This window comes from Acomys russatus, chromosome 21 (genome assembly GCF_903995435.1).
Source record: "Acomys russatus chromosome 21, mAcoRus1.1, whole genome shotgun sequence".
Lineage (NCBI taxonomy): Eukaryota > Metazoa > Chordata > Mammalia > Rodentia > Muridae > Acomys > Acomys russatus.
This window is the reverse complement of record NC_067157.1, coordinates 20500568-20522861: the sequence shown is the minus strand read 5'-3', so window position 1 is coordinate 20522861 and position 22294 is coordinate 20500568. Positions and strand designations below refer to the sequence as shown.

At 40.5% G+C, this 22294-nt stretch overlaps 1 protein-coding gene across 1 annotated transcript in view; it reads left to right on the top strand.

Annotated features, from left to right (window-relative positions):
• Positions 1 to 10612: 10612 nt before the first annotated feature.
• Positions 10613 to 22294, top strand: part of Tbc1d32 (TBC1 domain family member 32) — a 196755-nt gene continuing 185073 nt past the window's right edge. Inside the window, exons 1-2 of the mRNA XM_051164597.1 lie at positions 10613 to 10900; positions 14382 to 14543. Of these exons, the coding sequence (XP_051020554.1) occupies positions 10746 to 10900; positions 14382 to 14543 (317 nt within the window). The 5' untranslated portion in view covers positions 10613 to 10745. The remainder of the gene's footprint in view (positions 10901 to 14381; positions 14544 to 22294) is intronic.

Here is a 22294-nt window from a genome sequence, read left to right as displayed (position 1 = left end):
TAGATGACCCGGTGGGTGATCTGATGGTGATGGCCAGTGGCTTTGGAGGGATCCACAGAATATGCTTACTTCTGCTCCTTTCCTCTTGATTCTTAAATGCAGTCATTGTAAATGATGCATGCTTCTTTCCCAAGTTCTGTCTGTCTCTGTAGGGACAACCTGTTTAGCAGCTGTGCAACGGAATGCATTGGTACAGCTCAGTACAGTAGTGAAACAGCAGTCACATGAGCCACCTCCATCCATCACACTCAGAAACCTTATGGAACTTGGTATTTTACTTTTAGCTGCCTGGCTCCTATGTCTGACTCTCTGAGAACTTTGCTCATGGATGGGAAAGAGGGATGCCATTCATTCCTAGTTTCCCCACTTCTAAGAGGCAACTTTAAAAAAATGAAAGCACTAATAGATTTCTATAAAAATTAAACAGTGTGCTGACTCTTACACAGAAAAGAAAGCCCTTTGTCTCATCTCTTTCCTGGACTCAGTTTCTACATTTCAGAGACAACCGTATTCAAATGTTCTATTTAACAGTTTTGTCACAAATACAGCACAACTATGCCATTGTCAATTTACTAGCCATAGGCAATATTTACTGAATTTTTAGTATTTTGTGTGGGGATTTATTGCCATCTCTGTATGATGATTTTGTTAGAGTCACACACACACACACACACACACACAGACACACAGACACACACACAGACACACAGACACACACACACCCCCCTCATAATTGAAGGCAAAGAAGATTTCACCCCAAATGTGAGATACACAGATGTGCATGTGTTGCTTGGTATATAATTATGCACTGTGCCTTGCAGACATTAGTTATACTATAGAAATATATAAAATCTTAAGTTCAAAATTTCCATTGTAAGTGTTGTGACTACTTTCTATTATCAAACAATTTGAGTGGGTGACATTAGCAGACTACAGATACAGCAGCATTCCTTTAACCTTGAAACTTACTGTAGAATTTTCAGTATCTTTCCAAGTTTCTAATGCTATGAACAATCTGTCTGCAAACATACATACAGCAAACCAACAGCCTCATCCCTGCTTGGTGTGGAACCCAAAAGATGGGATCACTGAATCAAAAGTTGTTGATAGACATTGCTAGTTTCTTTTCCCAGAAGATACTTTTATGTATGCTCTGTTTCTTTTTTTTTTTAATTTTAAATTATATTTTATTAAATTATTCATATTACATCTCAATGGTTATCCCATTCCTTGTATCCTCTCATTTCTCCCTCCCTCCCATTTTCCCCTTACTCCCCTCTCCTATGACTGTGACTGAGAGGGACTTCCTTCCCCTTTATATGTTCATAGGGTATCAAGTCTCTTCTTGGTTAGGCTCTTTTTCTTAACAATTAAACTTTATTATACAACCCAACTAGCTTACCCAAGAGGGAAAAAAAGGTTAAAGGGGAAAAAAAGTGAACCTTCTGGTATCCATTCCACGGGACGGGTCCCTAGGTGTCTCTGGCCTGTGTGCTGGTCTGGCCTATTTGCTGATCCTCCTTCTTATCCACGTGAGCTCAAGCCTGGTCTGAACCTGCTGCTGCTCTCTCCTCTCTGCCTGCCTGCCTCACTTGTGAAGGGCAGTCTCCTTCTTCCATTGAGGGTTGATTAGAAAAACAATAGTCCAGGTGGAGTCCCCAGGTCTGCTTCCTGAATTCCAGGCCCAGGATGGCTCTACCCAGTCTATCTCAAGGTTAATCTAAGGGAGTATCCATGGTGTGTCCAAGGGTAAAGCCTGCCAAGATTGCTTTCACCTGTAACAAAGTTTACAGTCTTTCCCACACATCCCCCTTCTCTTTAAAAAAAAAAAAATTAAGAACTATATACACAAATATACATATATACAGAATTATCAGGTATCAAGTACACAACCAAGTCCTTTTATACTTGTTAACCTGAGAGAAAGTATTCCACTATCCTACCAAAGAGAGTCCTTTTCTTTCATGAGAAATTGCAATTATCAATCTATAAATGTGTTTTTAATTATTTTTTTTTTCGAGACAGGGTTTCTCTGTGTAGCCTTGGTCATCCTGGACTCACTTTGTAGACCAGGCTGGCCTTAAATTCACAGAGATCTGCCTGCCTCTGCCTCCCAAGTGCTGGGATTAAAGGCGTGCGCCACCACGCCCGGCTGTGTTTTTAATTCTTAAACTAAAGCTTCTAGTAACACTGTGGCTGTCTAGTCTTCAATCCCATCAGAGACCCAAGAAGGCAATTCTAATACTCCTAATATTATTATAAAAGAATAATCACTTAAAAAGTCATAACGAATTATATCTACCCACCCATATATCTAACAAAATCAACATATAATATGTATTCATCCACATGTATAAATTAAGTGAAATTTCCCCACCTGGTTGACACCTCTCTGCTAAGAGCTACTGACTGCTTAACCCAACATCAGGCACAAGAAGCCCTTTTTCACACTATTGGTCAGGGGTGTCTAAGAGACTCCCCCATACATTATAGGCTATTGGCATTACACTTGCTTCTCCATCTTAGCTCCCAGAGGTGGAAGGTAAGTCTCTATTGCAGAAGACATCGGATTCAGAGGACCTGACCTAGATCTGACCTGAAATCCTTCACCCTGAGAGCTCGCTTTCAGAGTACCAGAGGCTCCATGCAAGCTTTCAGGAAGGGAAGCAACCAATAGTCCTACTATGGTTGGTCCTACAGCTATGATGCTTGTGTGCCACAATGACCAGCACAACATAAGAGCTGAGAAGGTGTAGTCATGGCACATATACATTGACAGTAGCAAACATCTCTCTAATTAGATTTAAGGTAAGCTCAACAATAGAGAGACCTTGCTTGGTAATGGAAACATCATCAAATACGTAAGGACAGTGAAGTCATGAATCTTGAAAGAGAACCTACAACTGCCACTTTACAAAGCCAGAATAATCTCCAAGTACATTCTCAATATTTATCTTTATACCCACAGGTGAATATAGTCCTCACGCCATATCAAAGACTCTTCTTCTTGTAAAAAAAAATTAAAAATAACTAATAAATTAGCCTATAATTGTTATGGCACTATTATCTAACTCACTATCATAATCAATAAAAGACACAGATAACTTGTATTTTAGAATAAGCCTTATTTTACTTGGGGCTGGGCAGATATTAACCCCCTAAACTACCACATCCCGTTATATTCCAGCCTCCACCCCATGCCATCTGCTTTAATCATTTCTATTTCCCATCCACAATCCCAAAATGCTTGCTTATGTTGTTCATCTGGGCCACTTCTTTCCATGGGGAACTTCAGAGTTCCTCCTCCTGGCCCACGTGGCTCTTTACCTATCCCATGGAGATCCTGTTTTTTCTTTCTCCTCAGGGACCTTTCTCCTTTCCCTCATCCTTCTGTCCCTACAGATCTTTGGTTTGCCCCTCCCTTCTGCCTTGCCCAGGTGTAGGCCTTTTATTCAGCCAATCAGGAATAATTTTCTTAGCAAGGATACAAACATCATTTTGGGGTACGTGAGTGTCTTGCTTATAAAAGACAGCAAACAGACCTTGGGGACCAACATAGTTAACAATCAGATACAAAGCACCAGACGATGCTGTCACACTCTTCTTGTTTCAACAGATTGGAAGCATTACAGAAAACCACTGGCAATCAAAATGCAGACCAGAGATCACGTGATGCCTGGTTCCATGTGTGCCACATGTATGCAATGCTCTTGAAGGCCAGAAGAAGAAGATGTTGTGTTCCCTGGAATTGGAGTTATAGACATTTGTGAATTACAGTATGGATGCTAGTAACTGAACCCTAGTCCTCTGCACGAGCCGTAAGTACTCTTGGCCACTGAGCCATCTCTGCAGCCATTATTAATTAAGTTTTAATCATTCAAACAAGTATTTTATGCTTTACTTTTCTGTTTACTCATTATTTGTGAATTTTTCATTTAAAACATCTCAAAGCAAAGAAATTATAAGGATTAGCAATCCTATTAAAAATTCACTGTGAAATGAAGATTACCTGCATGACTGTGCAGTTATTTTGCCTTTAAATGTATACTGTGGGTAATGGAATTTTAGTAAAGTGTTTTATATAGCAACAATCACTCTCCCTAGGAATAGTGCTGTAAGAGTAGCATAGGAAAGTCATAGGCACACGCACGCCTTTAATCCCAGCACTCGGGAGGCAGAGGCGGGCGGATCGCTGTGAGTTCGAGGCCAGCCTGGTCTACAAAGTGAGTCCAGGACAGCCAAGGCTAACACAGGGAGACCCTTTCTCGAAAAACCAAAAAGAAAAAAAAAAAAAAAAAAAAAAAAAAAAAAAAAAAAAAAAAGAAAAGAAAGACACTCATAGGTACAGAATTTACTAAAAAATTGCTAGCATTCTTTGAGATAATTTTGATACATTAAAAGATCATCCCAATGATTATTCTACTTAAACATTTGGTGATTAATGATCATTGTTTTAAAACACTTCACTCTCATCTTTAATCTGCTTTTGCCATTTGACTGGTGTGCCCTGTATGGTCTTCTGTTACTTAAGAAACCCAAACCCAAACCAAAACCACAGTCTTCCCTTAAGTAAATTAGCCAGTTCACAATAATTTGTATTGGAAAAGTTAGGATAGGGCTATGTGGCAGAGATGTCTAGGTATCCAGTGGTATTCGTTCTTCCTTTCTTCTCCTTCTTATAAAGATCGCCGCTTACACTCATCCAGGCCACTGTTTCCTGGCTTCAGCACTGGGTACTTGTGTTCATGAAACTTCATATTAGATTTAACAGATTTAACAAGATTTAAACAGAAGTAGCCCATGTCTCTTTCTTTTTTTTTTTTTTTAATGTTTTTTATTATTAACTTATTCTTGTTACATCTCAATGGTTATCCCATCCCTTGTAACCTCCCATTCTTCCCTCCCTCCCATTTTCCCCTTACTCCCCTCCCCTATGACTGTGCCTGAGGGGGACCTCCTCCCCCTGTATATGGTCATAGGGTATCAAGTCTCTTCTTGGTAACCTGCTGTTCTTCCTCTGAGTGCCACTAGGCCTCCCCATCCAGGGGACATGGTCAAATGTGAGGCACCAGAGTTCGTGTGAAAGTCATACCCCACTCTCTACTCAACTGTGGAGAATGTTCTGACCATTGGCTAGATCTGGGTAGGGGTTTGAAGTTTACGGCCTGTATTGTCCTTGGCTGGTGCCATAGTTTGAGCGGGACCCCTGGGCCCAGACGGTGCCTTTGCTGTTCACTTTCGCTGGGTGGCAGATGCAGCATGATGGAAGCTGGAGAAGCAAGCCTGGATCCAGTGGCAAAGACTCCCTGCTGGAGATGAGGAGGCTACTCTCGTAGTCTGGACCCACACATACGACATAAATAAACCTCTGCCTTCCTTAAGCTACTATACACACACACACACACACACACACACACACACACCCTTCTCTTTATTTTAATAAGTAGCCTAGATTGAAGCATAAAGTAATAAAAAAAAATGAGGGTGAGAGCAAGTCTAAAAGTGCATGTCAAGGCCTGGCAAGGTGGCTCAGTGGTTAAATGAGTTTGCTGTACAATGAGAACTGAAATTGGGAATCAGGCTTGAGTGAAAACGGACATAGGAGTTCGCTGTGGCTTGCTGGCTTCCAATCTAGCCAAGAAAACACTGGCTATGCAGTAGGAATGTTACTTTTACACTCCTTCAAGTTATCAATGTATAAGCACAGGAAAACAAAGAATTCAGGCCTAAGAATGCTGACTATAAGGGCTGGCAATATGGCCTCCAAGTTCAGGGTGAGACCCTGCCTCAAAGGTATAGGCTTAAAGTGATATAAATGGGCCCAGATACCCTTTCTGGACTTTATGCCCAAGCACATGCATGCACACATACAATGTACAAACATAAATAAATGAGTAAATCTTAAAATATTTAAGTGGGGCTAGGAGGTAAAGCTCCCTTCCACCAAGCTTTGATAATCTTAGTTCCACTTCTAGGACCCACATTCTAGAAAGAGGGAAGTGTCTCTTGAAATCATTCTTTGGTGTGGTATGCTTGTGCACACACATAAATCAATGCAATGATAAAAAGGGTAAAGACATTTTCAGGCCAGGCATGACAGCACATGTCTTTAATGCCAGCACTCAGGAGGCAGGGGCAGATGCCCCTCTATAGTCTGATTCCTTCTCTCATCCAGTGGTGCACATTTCTAACCTTTGCAAATGAGAAGAATTATTATTTTAGTGGAGATGATGTTTAGTGAGATGTACCTAAATGTACGTTTCCTGCACTTCCTGTATCTGAGGCTTCTTTTTCCTCTCTTGTCCTTCCTCCTCAGTATATTCTTTATCACAATTCTCCCTTGGCACGGCTCTATTTTCCCTCAGGAGGCATTTGAAATATGGGAGGATATTTTTTTGTCATCAAGCTGGCTAGGAGGCAATTGCTAGCATCTACAGTGTAAGATAGGGAACCTATGCGTCTTGAAATATACATACACAGGGCAATCTCACCAACTCAAAGGAGTGTGTTCTGTTTTCAAAATAATTTTTCTGTGGCACACCAGACAGACTGAGGACCTCGTTGTTATAAGGATGTACTCCTCCACTGAGTTGTAGCCACAGCCTCTCTTATACTACTTTTAACAGTTTTGCTGGTCATTCATTTAGGTTAAAATGTTCTTTACACATATCTGAATCCGGGTGCTAATCCATTTATATGAAAATCCAGTTGTCACTACTATACGAAAAATTTCAGGGATGAAAAAATTGGTAAGTTAATGGGAAAGTATACTTTCTCATGTTCTGAATTTTATCAAGTATCTTTATTTAGCAGACCAGGAAAATCACATCACTGTAGGTTCCTTTTAAAGTTTAGATTTTTTTGGTTTTCTTTTTCCTTCCTACAATTATATATTGATGGATTCATGGTGGCATATAATTATAAGATATAAAGCGATACCATGAGTTTTGAATGGACTTCGGATGATTAATTCAAGCTGATTTACCTATTTATCACCTTAACATTTGTCTTTTTGTGGTGAGAATGAGCTTTAGTCTTAGCCATCCTGAAATGTACAGCTCTCAGTTAGCAGCCATGTTTACCACACTATTCAATAAAGCATTATCCTCATGTCATTAAGTTATCATCTTTGTTATTGTGTTTCAATTGTTATTGAAGTGTTATTTTGTTACTGTTACATATATTAAAGTAAGAGGAGGAATGGCTTGTCTTGCCTCACAGTTATGGGGGTTCTTTTCGTGGTCACCTGGCTCTCTACTTTTGGACTTTTGTTCTGATGAGGCAGAACATCACAGTGGAAAGCAACTGGCGGAACAAAACTGTTAACCCCATAGAGGCTGTGGGGCAAAGAAAAAGACCGGAAGAGGCCAGGGCTTCAAGACTGCCTGGATGGGCAGACCTTCATGAACGTCCAGTCTAGTTAGCTTTAACTGTCAACCTGCAGTACCCTAAATCTGAAGCGGGAGCCTTGAGGAACTTCCTAGATTAGCTGGCTCGTGGGCATGTATGTAATGGATCTTGTTAATTAACTGATGTAGGAGGACCCAGCCCATTGTGGGTAGCACCACTCCTAGGCAGGTACTCCTAAGCTAAATAAGGAAGCCAGCTAAGGACGATCCAGCATTCTTCCATGGTCCCTGTCTCCATGTTTCCATTGTGTCTTCCCTTAATGACAGATTGTGTACTTAAAGTGTAAGGCAGATGAACCCTCTCCTCTTCAAGTTGCTTTTTGTCATGGTTTTCTCACAGCACAGACTCAAATGAGAATAAGAGATAAATCTCTGTTATTAAGCCATACTTTCTGAAGATCTCCCCGGCTTCTAAGAACTCCATGAACTGGGGAGGAAGCCTTTATTTGTGGTCTTTAGGTGACATTATGAATCTAAAATATGAAAATCTCACTGGGGATTATTTCACTTTGGCATTTTGAGTGGCAAACACAACTCATTCTATGTTGGTATGAATATGTATTTGTCTCACTGCTGGTGAGTCTTTGCACATGTACATACATGTATGCATGGGTATGTACCGAGTGTATAGCATCACCTACTAATAAGATTTAGAATACCTACTCTACCAAGTTCATTTTATTAATAAATTCAGTAGGTGGTACAATGATACGATTAAGAACACATTTTATGATTTCCCACACTTGGTTGCAGCATATTAAGAAGGAATTATGGGCTGGAGAGGTGGCTCAGAAGTTAAGAGCACTGGTTACTCTTGCAAAGATCCTGAGTTCAATTCCCAGCAATCACGTGGTGGCTCATGACCTTCTAGAGTGAGGTCTGGTGCCCTCTTCTGGTGTGCAGGCATACATGCAGGAACAATACCATATACATAACAAATGAATCTTTTTCAAAAAGAAATTTGTCATAGAAATTAATACTCTGTAAAAACAGACTACTTCAAAATGTTGGGAGAACTTAAAAAAGAAAAAGGAGGAATCACATTGAACCTAGGCTGGAAGTTTCCTCCTGGCTGGCTAGCTTTCATAGTGCCAAAGGGTGCTACTATGTAAGCTGCTGGGGAGAAAAGTCATCAATACTCCTACCCAGCTGTGGATCTGATGAGCCACTCTGACCTTTCTAGCAAGACATGACCACTGGTGTAATAATGGCATAAAAGTTATGGGGGAAACAAAATGTTTTCTGATTGGATTTGAGGTTAGTTTTACATGAGCAAACTCATGCCTGCTATTGTAAACCTGGTTTTAAAATTAATAATAATAATAATAATAATAATAATAATAATAATAATAATAATAATAATAAAGGAACCTGTGGATGACTAAGTTCAGGCTCCAGCTGAGAACCGATTACTGTAATTTTGCTGAATTGACGTATCATTGAACCATGTGAAAGCTTACGCTCATACTCACAGATCGGTGCTGCTGTCGGCATCTCTCAAGGAAACTTCTTTTTGCAGTATGCAGCAAGCAGTTAATAAAGAGGTTCATTCCCAACTGGTCAGTATGGAGTCCTTGGCCTTAAGTGGGGCATCTGTATAACGTCTGCCTCTAAGGGAATATCTAAGAAGACGTGGGTGAAAAGAGTATAGGAGGGGAGGTTGGAGAGGATTTATTCAAAACAGTGTCTTCTGGACATGGCATACCCACTGCACTTGGGAACTCACTGAGGCGGTGGCCATTGGCACAAGACCTGCACAGAATTGGACTTGTGCCGATTTAGTCCTTCATGGCACACGAGCTCAGGAGGCCCTACTCCTTGCTGAGGGTCCACGAGCCTCATTGCCCATATTTCGGTAAGCAACCCCTCACCGAAGATGCTCATGCAAGCAACTGTAATTGACTGAGAGGGCCAATAGGAAATCGAAAGGCATTGAAATAGGAGGAAGTTGGCTGGGGAAAGGGTTTCAATGAGAAAGGGAAGGGAATAGGGGATGGAACTCAGTATACACATGTATGAAGTTGTTAAATAATTAAAAAAAAAAAAAAAAGAAAGCCATATTTTATACTAAGAAGCAAACAAAGAACTTATTTTCTGAATAATTATGCTGCCCGAGCTGAGAGAAGCACCTGCATGGGCAGAGTTACTGAATCTGGCTAACCTAAGAAATGTATCTGATATGAGATAGAATATACGGCTGGATTCTGGAAGTTGGTTGACATCAAACCACTCATCAGTGGTTTGTCATCTTTTATTTATTCTTTTGGTTTTTCGAGACAGGGTTTCTCTGTGTATCCTTGGCTATCCTGGAATTTTCTTTGTAGACCAGGCTGGCCTCAAACTCACAGAGATCCGCCTGCCTCTGGACTTACAGAAGATTGTGAGCCACCATGTTGGGGCTGAAAATTGTACCTGGGTCCTCTGGAAGAGCGGACAGTGCTCTTAACCACCAATTCATCTCTTTAGGATTACCCTCTACCACCCCCACCCCCGGCCCCCAAACAAAACACCAAATTCACTTTTTGCTGCCTATACTTTCATGGATATTGGGCCATCCTCTGGATCATGGTCACACCCTAAAAGACAAAGGACTTTTCGCAGAAGCCAGTTGGTAGCTCTTTAGTTAGGGACAAGGACTCAAGAGGTACTTCCAGTCTGTCATGTGGCGTTTCTTTAGTAAGGTGCTCAACTGTAGTTAAGTGTGGTGACTTGTTAATTTCTTTTATGCCACACTATGAAGTGCCATCTTCACAGGCAGGCAAGGATACTTGGAAAGCAGCAGGCGCTCAACAGTTGATACCGCTGCTGCACGAAAAAAGTTTTTTCCACATTTCAATACCATCCACTCTCCAGTTGACACTTGTCAGCCTACTTTCACTCTGGCTTCCTTTTTTAGGCTTTTAATGACTGTCTCTTCCCACTCTTTCTCATCCCTCCTTCCCGCAGGTAGGGGTTAGGAGGGGTACCAGTCTCCTCCTGGGATTCACCCCTCCCCCCGTGCGTCAGCGAGCTGACGTCAGGCGCAGTCGGGGCGTTTCCCGTCAGGCCCGCCCAGCAGATCCTGATGTGTCTGTTGTTCACGTCCGGGACTGCCTGAACTCTGCTGCTGCCGATGAACGTCAAGCATCGGTCGCTGGCTTCAGCTATCTCCTAGTCTCCTAACCCAGGCCGCTTTCCTGCACTACGCGACTCAGCCGCGGCCCCGCCCCCGGACGCCTGTGGTTTCCTAGGGAACGACGCTGTGCGTCTGCCGCGATTGGGCCGGGTCGCGCGTGCGCAGTGCGCTCTGTTGGTGGCGACCCCGCGGTGGTTGCCGAGATTTGGCTGCTGCACAGGATGGCCCATTTCTCTAGCGAGGATGAGGTGATGCTGCAGGGGATGCTCAGGCAGCTGTTCCAGAGTGTGAAGGAGAAAATCACCGGCGCTCCCTCCTTGGAATGCGCAGAGGAGATCCTCCTGCGGCTGGAGGAAACTGACGAAAATTTCCACAAGTAAAGTCTAGTTTAAGTTTTTAAGCAAACAAACAAACCACTGGTCCAGGAAATGTGAAAATGTTTTGGATAAAGAAATGCATTTGCTTTTTGGTAATATAGCTAATTAGTGGCTCTGTTTTTTTCTCTCCTTTGTCCCGTAGCTGAATTTATTTTTATTTTTATTTTTAACTAATTTTCTAGAGCCTCCTCTGCCTCTATGTTCTTTGGTGCCACAGCACGTTAATAACATCACTTGCAAATCGTTGTGTTCTAAAATCGTAACCACTTATAACGATTCCTTTCACATTACTTAAAAGCAGTGACCGCCCCCCTCCCCCATCCCAATCACTATTTGCTTGTTTATTACTTTACTGCCTGGTGTTGGTAGCCTCTCAACACTGCAAGGGGCTCCCATGCTGAAGGAGGTCTGGGTGCCAGTAAATGGGTAAGGCACCGTGCAAATGCCCTATATCCACTGACAAGAGGCAGGATGCCCAGCACAGAGAAACACGGAGAAAGGAAGTGGCCAGATGCCACTTGAAGGACCTTTAACAATGTAAACGTCTAAGCGTCGAGGTTATTCATATAATGAGTTAATTAAGCCGCTCTCAGCTTCAAAGACTATCTCCAGGCGCCCGATTTATGATTGGTTGTAGCTTTTTAAAATCCAGTGTTTGCCCTTCGTTTGGTCTCACATTTTTCTTGCGATATTGCTTTTGTCCACGTATTGACTTATTTATTCTGGTGCAGCGGATGGGACCCAGAGCCTCATGCATGGCAGGAGGCATTTCATCTTGCTTTTGTGACTTTTGGATATCCCAAAGTTCAGTGTTTCTAGAAATACGCAGCAGGGGACCCTTCGGTCCTTTAGTGTTCTATGTAAAAGGTCATGCTTGCTTGCAGTTTTATGGGGTTGTTCTTTACAGTTTCCTCAGATTCTCAAGGGAATTTTAAAAAGATGTAGAAAGAATCACTGTAGAGTTTCTAAGTTAATACTCAGTATTTTCGAGACCTGCTTGCAGTATTGCCCAGGCCAGCACGGAAATGACAATTCTGCGTCAGCGTCTTAAGTGGTAGGAGCATGTATCATCACACCCAGCTTGATTTTTTAAAATTTATGATTGTACTTATGGTTTCCTTTGTCTTTGCTTATTGTCATATTAAATATTAATTGCAAATAGTGGATGATACTATTGTTTAGACATACTTGCAGTCTTTTTTTTTAAATCGTAGGTTTATTATGCAAAAAGCACAATAAAAATTTGGCACATTCTCAACAGTGAACTTATTACATATCCACTTACTTTTTGTTTCTTTTTCTTTTTTTCTCTTCCTCCTCCTTACAGGATGTTACTATGTAGCTCTCACTGGCCTGGAACTCAGGTCTATTTGTCTCTGCCTCTGGAATGCTGGAATGGCAGTTATACCCACAATACCCTGCACATTTGTGTTTTTTTCTTTTCTTTTTCTTTTTTTAAGATTTATTATTATTTATATGCATGTGAGCCAGTAGGCCAGAAGAGGACACTACATCTCATTATAGATGGTTTTGAGGCACCCTGTGATTGCTGGAAATTGAACTCAGGATCTTTGGAAGAACAGCCAGTGCTCTTATCCTCTGGGCCATTTCTCCAGCCCTTACATTTGTGGTTTAAAAATATTAAGTAAGCACTTGGCAGGCAGAGGCAGCCAGAGTCTGTGAGTTCGAGGTCAGCCTGGTCTACAAAGTGAGTCCAGGACAGCCTAGGCTACACAGAGAAACCCTGTCTCAAAAAAAAAAAAAAAAAAAAAAAAGAATTTGTAATCAAAAATATTAAGTAAGCCAGCAATTTTAGTATCATATTATATTTTGAGCATTTAAAATTTTTTATCTAGATTTTCAAACTAACTTACATAAAGATTTCTGTTGACTTTCTGCTACCTTAATATTTATAAGGGCTGCAATTTTATATCCCTTTTATCATTCCACATTAAAAAAAAAGCTTATATGGATACCGGGTTTCTGTGATGTTAGCATTTTTATAAGAAGACAATTGAGTCAACAAGTAATGTGATTTCTGATATAATAAACCAAAGTGGGGGTAAGTGAGGTTATTGAGGGGAAAAACTAGGACAGGCAGTACCACCCTAGAGAGGTTTTTTTTTTTTTTTTTTTTTTTTTTTTTTTCGAGACAGGGTTTCTCTGTGTAGCCTTGGCCATCCTGGACTCACTTTGTAGACCAGGCTGGCCTTGAACTCACAGCGATCCTCCCGCCTCTGCCTCCCCAGTGCTGGGATTAAAGGCGTGCGCCACCACGCCCGGCTCCACCCTAGAGAGGATGTGCCATGTGGAGATGCTAGCCTGTCCCTTCCTTCCACAGCCTCTGTTGTTTTTTTCTCTAGGCTGTGGCTGCATGTTCTCCTCCCCTTTAATATGGCAGAAAACACTTGAGGCCTCTGGGAGGGGTGGTTGGGGGTGGACGACAGGGAGAGAGTACGTGTTTTATGTCCTTATCATATATAAGATAATTTTATATCATATATGATAATTTCGTGTCATAGCTATGATATTTTATAATTATACATGACATTATAAGATGTAGTTTTGCATCAGCATCAGTCACAAGTTCACCATGGAGAAACAATCACTGAGTTTTCTTGGGCAATGTAGGTAATACCGCAGGAGCAAGAGCCATGGGGACTTGAGTGGCTTTACTCACCTTAGCAAACTTTCGTATGTGAAGGAAAGGCTTTATCCATGGAGGAGGAAACAGCGAGGCTGATGGGTGTGTGCTCTGAGGTGCTTCTGAGATGTGGTGACTCTCAGGTGGCTTTCCCTATGAGGAAAATAAAAAAAAAAAAAACTCCACTAGATTCAGATCTACATCTTTGATGGCATTTTTTTTTTTTTTAACTTCTTTCTCTACCTTTGTTTTTTCTTTACCACTGGGCTTTACCCTCAGCTGAAGGAGAATACATTAAGTAGTTTCTGGTGTCCATGAAAGGAAGTTTGACCCTTTTCCAACTTATTTTTTAATGTAATAAGATGTATGTGACATGTTTTGCAAGAAAAACACCAAAACGTAAGGAAACACTATGCAGTAAGTTGTTCCTACATTGGCGTTCTCGCTTTCATTCAGTCAGGTGACTGGACCGTGCCAAGGTCAGTTGGTTAGGTGTTTTACCTAAGTGGAAGATTGGTCAGTCTAATCTAACTTGCTGGCATATTGCTGTGCACCTGAAATCCCAGGACTCAGGTGGCTGATGCAGGAGGATTTTGAATTTGAGTTCAGTCTGAACTATACAGAGAAACCCTGCTCCCTTGCTTTTACTCTCCAAATAAAGAAGATAAAAGGTTGAGAGGCTGGAGGTCTTCTTGCTAACATTTTTTTTTTTTTTTTTTAATGACAAGGCAAAAATATAACAGGTTATAACAGGCCTTTGTGTGCTCTGTTTCTTGGATCTAATTGATACGTGAGATGATGATATTTACTATGTTTTATTTCTATGTTTGTTTCAGCTATGAATTTGTGAAATACCTTAGACAGCACATATGTAACACGTTGGGATCTATGATTGAAGAAGAAATGGAAAAATGCACATCTGATCAGAATCAGGGTGAGGAATCTGGTTATGACACTGTTGTTCAGCATGTTACCAAAAGAACCCAGGACTCTAAAGAGTGAGTATGACCATAATCAGTAGATATGCATTTTATAATACATGTATTTCCACACCGTGTACGACCTCTTACTTCCCCTTTACTTGGGGCTCCTTCTGGCTCCCTACCTCTGCAGATACTCCAGATCAAAACCGTAGATCTAAAAAGTAAAATCTGGGAGCCACATATGGGAAAGAACTTGTAATACTTTTCGTGCTGGGTCTAAGTTATGTCACTTAGTGTAGTACTTTCTAGTTTTATTGTCCTGCAAATTTTAGTTTTCTTTATTGGTGAATGAAATTCCATTGTATATAGGTACCACAGTTTCATTATCCCTTCATCAGCTGACAGATGTCTAGGCTGATTCATCCCCTAGCTATTGTGAGAAGAGCAGCAGCAATGAGTACGGATGTGCAAGTATCTCTGTAATAGAATAAAATGCCTTTTCTGGTTTTCCTTTGTTAACTCTTTGTTTTGGTTCATCGCTCTTTTTTTGTTTGTTTGTTTGTTTGTTTTCTTGGATTCCGTTGTTTTGATGTTTAATTTTCTGATTTCTTTATGTATTCTAAATACTAATTCTCTGTAGGATATATAGCTGACAAAGATTTCTCTCCCATTATGTAGGCCATCTCTTTACCTAGTTGGCAATTTCCTATACTTTACATTTCTTGAAATCTCATTTATAGATACTGGCCTTATTTTCTGAGTGATTTGGCTTTTCCCTGCCTATACCTTGAAGGGTGCTCTGTTCTTTCCCTCTGGCAGTTTTAGAGATTCAAGTCTTAAGTTGGGGTTCTTGACCCATTTAAAGTTGTCATTTTATTTATTTATTTATTTATTTATTTATTTATTTATTTTGAGACGGGATTTCTTTGTGTAACAGCCCTGGCTGTGCTGAAACTCACTTTCTAGACCAAGCTGCCTTCAAAGTCACAGCTTTACCTGCCTAGGACTAAAGGCGTGTGGCACCACACCCAGCTGGAGTGGACTTTTGTGCCAAGAGAGAAATAATGACTTAGTTTCACTATTCTAAATGTAGAAATTTAGTTTTTCAAGCCCCTTTTGAAGATTCTGTCTTTTCTCCAATGTGTAAACTTTGTAACTGTCTGGTAGTGTTCCTACTAGTTTGAGAAGCAATCATCTTTCTTCTTCAAAGGTTTTATGAAATTCATCCATGGATCAATCTGTCTGGGACTGGACTATTTCTTAGTTGGGACATTTTAAGTCACTCTTCAACCTCACTGCTTGCTATAACGCTATTTAAATTGTTTATCTCATCTTGGTTTAATTTTGTAGGTCATATGCATTTAGAAATTTGTCCACACCCTTTAGCTTTTCAGATTTTAGTAGATGACATTTTCAAGATGAAACCTGATAATTTGAGTTTTCTCTTTATTTTTAGTTTGGCTAAGGGTTTGCCAATCTTGTATATCTTTTCAAAGAAGCAACTCTACACTAACTTTATCAATTTCTGCCTTGGTCTTTTAAAAACATATTTTTATTAACTGCTTGAGAATTTCATACATACATATGATGTATTTTTTATCATATTTATCCCTACTTATGTGCCTAAGTCTTCCCAGATACACCCATCTCAACCTTCCACCCTTTCAACTTCTGGTCCCTTTTTTGTTTTGTAACCCCACTGAATACAATTAGAGTTGCCCATGTATGTGTGTGGGGCCATCCACCAGAGCATGGTGGGCCTACTGGGGGTCATAGCTTAAAGAAACTGTTTTTCTCCCAGAAGGTATTAGCTGTCTGTAGTTCTTTAGCTAGTGGTAGGGGCTGGTGGGCACTTCTCTTTCCTTACCAAAACTCCAGGTTTGGCTCTTCCTCTTTCTTTCATGGTTTATAAAGTATATAATTAAGTTATTTATTTGAGATCTCTATGATCTATTAACTTAGGTACATAGAACCAAACACTTCTGTCTTAAGAGTTCTTTAATTGTATGGCATAGATTTTTCTTTCTGTGTGTGTTGTGTACTCATTGTCACTTGATTTTGGGAATTTTCTTACTTCCTCCTTGATTTCTTTAGAGACTGTTCGTTATTCTGTGGCGTGTTGTCTAAGCTCTATGAGTTGCTGTATGTTCTAAGATTTTCATTGCTGTTGGTTTGTGGTCACATCCCATTGTAATCTGAACACAAGGAATGGTTTTAATTTTCCTGTATCTGTTGAGCCTTGCCTTGTGCCCCAATATGTTATCTATTTTGGAAAAAGTTCTGTTGGCTGCTGAGGAGAATGTACGCTCTATAGCATTTGGAGTGAGTATTCTGAAGGTACGTGTTAAGTCCATGTGATCTATGGTGTCATCTCTGATATGTGAAGTCATCTAGTCATCTATTTCTGTGTTGGGAAGTCCTGCCTAATGGGGAGCATGGGCTGTTGAAATCACCTGTTACTGCTGTGCTAGGCTTAATCTGCGACTTCATGTCTAAGAAGATTTATTTCTTGAAACTAAGTGGGGGTTCTGTCCTGGGAGTGGATATTATAAGTTATAACGCCCTCTTTAGATTGTTGCCTTCATCAATATGAAGTGACATGCCTGTCTTTCCCACCTGCTTTGCTTTGATATCAAGAACAGTGACATCTGCTTGCTTCCTAGGTCCACTTGCTTGACACATCTTTTTCCATCCTTTCATCAGAGGTGACTGTGTTGTCTTTTGTGGTGAGACGGTTTTCTTGGAGGCAGCAAGTAGATGCCCCTGACTTTCAATTCATTCTACTGCTTTTTGTTTTTTGATTGGGGTATTGAAGCCATTGGTATTCAGAGTTATTATTGAAAGTTGTATTGGTTTCTGCCATTTTGTACTGTTCTTTTTTTCCTCCTTCTCTATTGTTCAACTGTTACTCTAGTCTTGTTTATTCTGTGGCCTAGTGCATAATTTTTTTTTGGTGTTGATATTGTTTTGTTTTTTTATTTCTTTCTTTCTTCAATTAGAAGGGTTCCTTTAAGTATTTTCTGTAGAACTGTCTTAGTAATCATAACATTTTTTAGCCTATTTTTATCATGGAAAAATTTTACTTTTCTGTCAGTTATGACAAATAGCTTTGCTGGGTATAGTAGTCTGGGTTGGCAGTTGTCTTTGAGAACTTAAAGTACAGCTGTCCAGGGTCCTCTGCGTTTAAAATTTTAGTTGAATAATGTGCTGTTGTTCTGATGGGCTTGTCTTTGTGATTTGGTGTTTTTCTCTTGTTGCTTTCAATGTGCTTTATTCATGCTGTGTATTTAGTGTTTGAACCATAATATGATGAGATGTCCTTATCTTGTCCTATCTGTTTGGTGTTATAAATGCATTCTATGTCTGTCTGGCTTGGCATCTCCTTTCTAACTCTGGGAAATTTTCTGTTGTAATTCTCTAAAAATCATTTTCTATGCATAGAGAACTAGAATTGTCTCATTTTATAGCTATCATCTGTAAATTTGGTCTTTTTAGAGTGTCATGTAAATCTTGTGATTCTCACTGGACTCCTTGCTATTTTTTCTTGTTTGATTGCAGCAGTTCCTCGACTCTGTGTTCGAGTTTCAATATTCTGCCCTCTCCTTGACCTATCCAATTCATGGGACTTTCCACAGAGCTTTCTATTTGATTTACTAGGCTTTCCACTTCTAGCATTTTAGATTTCATTTTTATTCAGTATTTCTATCTCTTTGTTGAATTTCTCTCTGACATCTTGCATTCCCTTCTTTATTTCTTTCAGTTGTCTGTAGTCTCAATCTGGAGCTAATGTTCTTTGAGTCACACGTGTATACATATGTGTTTATGATCATTCCTTTGAGTTTCTTTCTGTGGCTTCCTCTAACTCTCACTACATGCCATTGCTGCAGTCTTAGAGCTTTTCAGGAGAGTCATGTTGTTGCGTTCTTTGTTTCCTATATTACCTCACTGGGATTAATTTATTCATCTGGTGTTATTTCTGAGCTTGCTTTGTTGTTTGCATCAGCTGTATTTCTTTTCAGTTGAAGTATTTGAATTTTATGTAGCAGAATTGAATGTGTAGTTCAGAAAATAGTTGCTCAGCCTAGGAGCTCCATGTGCCTGTTTGAAACGCTTATGTTTTTCTCTGAGTAAGGACAGGATCTTGCAGTAGCATCCATGGCTGCTTGATGTCACCACAATTTGAATGTTGTGCTGAACAATTAATACCAGGCTCCCCCTTGTCTTCAATATTGTTGGAGCATAAACACCCAACAACAGTAGGGAGTATAGAAAGATTTTAGTTAATAAGATTAGGTTTGGGGAGGAAAGTAGGGTAGATAAGGATTAAGTATTGGCTTGACTTTTGAAAAGAAAAACATTAAGGTGGGTAAATTAGCTAGGAAGGAAAAGTTGGGATACTGGTAATGTCCACAGACATTAGAGGTTGTTAAAGCTGCTGGAGGTTATGATTCCAAAGTAAAAAGTGTTGTCCTTTGAGAGTCTCCACCTCGCAGCGCCTGGAAACAGATGCCAAGACTCCCAGGCAAACATTGGTATAGGGAGACATGTGGGAAAGTTGGGGAAGGAGAAAAGGACCTGGAGGCGACAGGAGCTCTACAAGAAGACCACAGAGCCAACTAACCAGGGCCCAGAGGGGTCCGCTGAGACTGAAGCACCAGCCACGCCCTTGCAAGGACTGGACCTAGGCCCCCTACACAGATGTAGCCAATAAGCAGCTCAGGCTTCATGTGGGTTCTCTTGTAAGGGGAGCAGGGGCTGTCTCTGACATGGATTGTGATGCTAGCTGTTTGATCACTTTCCCCTGATGGGGTTGCCTTGCCAGGCCACAGGGGAAGAGAGCATGCTCACTCCTGATGTGACTTGATGAGCTGGCATAGATGGGAAAGGGGGGGCCTCCCCTTTTCTGAGGAATAAGAGTAGGGGGGATTGGGAGAGGGATGGAGGGTAGAACTTGGATGTGAGGAGCAATGGGCCTAAGACCAGGATATAAAGTGAATAAATCAGAAAATTAGAAATAAAATAAGAAAATAAGAAGCAAAAAGAGTGAATTGCAGGCATACCATCACTCGATTGAAGGGTGAGCTCCTCTGATCCTTCTTGTTCCATGTGGTGCAGTGTGGGGGAAGGGAGAGCTGGAATGGCTGGTCTCTGCAGCCTCAGTGGGCTAGGGTTTCTGGCATGTAGGGGAAGTTGTAAGTCCTTTTCTGGTAGTTTCCTTGGATCCCAGCACTTTTGCAGGCCAGATATATGTTGGGGACACACTTCCCTTCAGTTCTGCTGCTCCCTCCACAATAACACTTCACTAAGATTTCCTGGCAGTACCCCTAAGTCATGTGCCTCACATTCTAGAGAGCAGCATTTCTCAACCTTGGGTCACAGCCTCTTTTCGAGTTGAAGAACCCTTTCACAGGGGTCACACATCAGATGTCCTGCATATCAGATACTTACATTACTATTCATAACAGTAGCAAAATTACAGTTATGACATAGCAACAAAATAATTTTATGGGTTGGGGGTCACCACAGCATGAGGAACTGTCTTAAAGGGTCACAGTGTTAGGAATGTGGAGAAGCAGTGCTATAGAGCAAACAGGGCTCTGCGTAGCCACAGGGCTGGCCATGAGCTCTCCACACACTCTCCTCACCTGTTTGTCACCCTGTTCCCCACCTCTCCCTCCATGCTGGCCTTGCTCTGTACTAAACAGTCAAGTAAGCACATTGCCCAGGAATGTCGCCAATTTGCCTTGCTGAGTGGAGCGCCCTTTCTCTAGATTATATGACTTAACATTCAGTTTTGGGGCATCTTGGTTCACTGTCTTCTTTTCAAGGCATTAACTGAGGCCTAAACCAACAACTGCTCCCTGTTCCTATTATTTCTCCATTTTGCTTTATTTTCCTTTCAGCTCTTTTGTCACTAATAAAGGATAAAATCTCCATATATTTTCTGCTTATTTCAGTGTTTCCTTGCTGGTATGACTGGTATGGGTGTTCTACAAAGATGAGTTTTTACCTGACTGTTTTTAAGTTCCTGTATCTTAATGCCTAGAGAATGCCTTGTATATTGTAGATGCTTCATAGATAGTTGTTAATGAAATTAGAGTGTTTTATTTGCCACTATAGTCAGTTCTATGTTACAGATTATAATACTTTAAATGTTTTTTATTCTCTAACAGTGTTAGAGGTGTGGTCTCCAATGTGGCAGAATTAGGAGGTCATAGAGCCCTGAAGAGAGGCTAAATACAAGAAAATTAGGTCATTGATGACAAGCGCCTTAGAGGGATTAAGGCAGTTCTTGTACCCTAAATAGCTCTAATAAGAGAGTGAGCAAGATTGCATACTTAGCACAGAGAAAGAGATAGAGTTGTTATAAAAAGCAAGTCTGCCCCTTTCTCACCTACTGGCTTCTTCTAGTCTTGTCATTTTATACCTTTCTCAGGGAATATTGCTATTTGTGTGCTGTTTACCATGAAGTTTTGACCAGAGCTGGGCACAAAATAGTGCAAGTTTGTGATCCCCCAAATAATGAGATATACTTCTTTCTTTATTAATGTTCTTAGGCTCAAGTTTAGTTTTAGCAAAGGAAAATAGACTGAAGCCTAAAGTAACCTCTTCCCTTTTTTTTGTTTATATGTCAAGTTCTGTTCATGTATTGAATGAGCAACTTGGTATACTGTAAAGATGTGTAAGCTGTTTTTTAGCCTTCACTAATCCACAGTGTGAAGAGAGGAGTTGGACACTGCTCTGAAATGAAACTAAACAGTTTCAATTCAGTATAAGTGCTATGACATATGCAAAAGGCTGTATAGAAATATCAAGGAAGAAATACAGTATGAAAAATGTGTAATGAGTACTGATAACAAAGAAGCATTGAAACATAAGCCCCAAAGAAACTAATTTTCCCTCAGGAGCATGTAGGCATAAGGTTATTGTGTAATTCAAATGCTATTTTCTCAATCCCCCATATCTGATTGTAATCCATGGTCTGAGAACCTCCTGTCTCAACATAAACTCTGCTCCCCAATTGTCCCCCTGGCATGTCAACAAAGCAGCTTATATTCAGTCACTGAGCAGGGGAGAGAATAGGCTGGACTTCCTGCCAGTCAGGGGAGGAGAAGTTAGAAAAAGAAGTAAGGGATTCAGCCACAGGCAGAGGTGCAGAAGAGATGAAGAAGATTCGACTGGAATAAAGAGAGAACTAAAAAGCAATTAACTTGGGGATTTTGGCAAAGATGGAGTTAGGATAACATAGAGGATTAAAAACAGACTTAAACTGCTCAAGATTGTGTTGTAAAGTTTTATAAACAAATATAAGAGTCTTAGTTATTTGTGTGATAGTTGGGCTAAGAAAGAAACTAAGAGAAACAAAACACAGTTATATAAAAATAACCATAACAGGAGCACATTGTGATGAGTGTGGGTGGATTTGTTCATTGTCTCATTCAGGGTCACACAGTCCCTTCATGTTACTCGACCCTCTCTTATGGCAGGGGTTGGCAAATGTTTCTTATAAAGGGACATATAGTAAGCATTTTAGGTCTTACTACCTATACCCTTTATGAACAGTATTAAAAACAGCCAAAAATAATACATAATAGAATGTGCATGTGTTTCAGTAAAATTTTATTTTATGGAAAGTGAGTTTATGTCAATAAAATAATGTCTCAGCTGCTTTGTGTTGTTGTGAAAATTTCCACTAACCAGGGACCAAGCATTCAAATACATGTACTCTTGTGGGCCAATTTGATTTAAACTACCTGAGACAATCTTCTGCCAACCCAGAGTCAGAGAGACTAGAATTTGTGCTTGAGTGTTTATTAACTACTGTA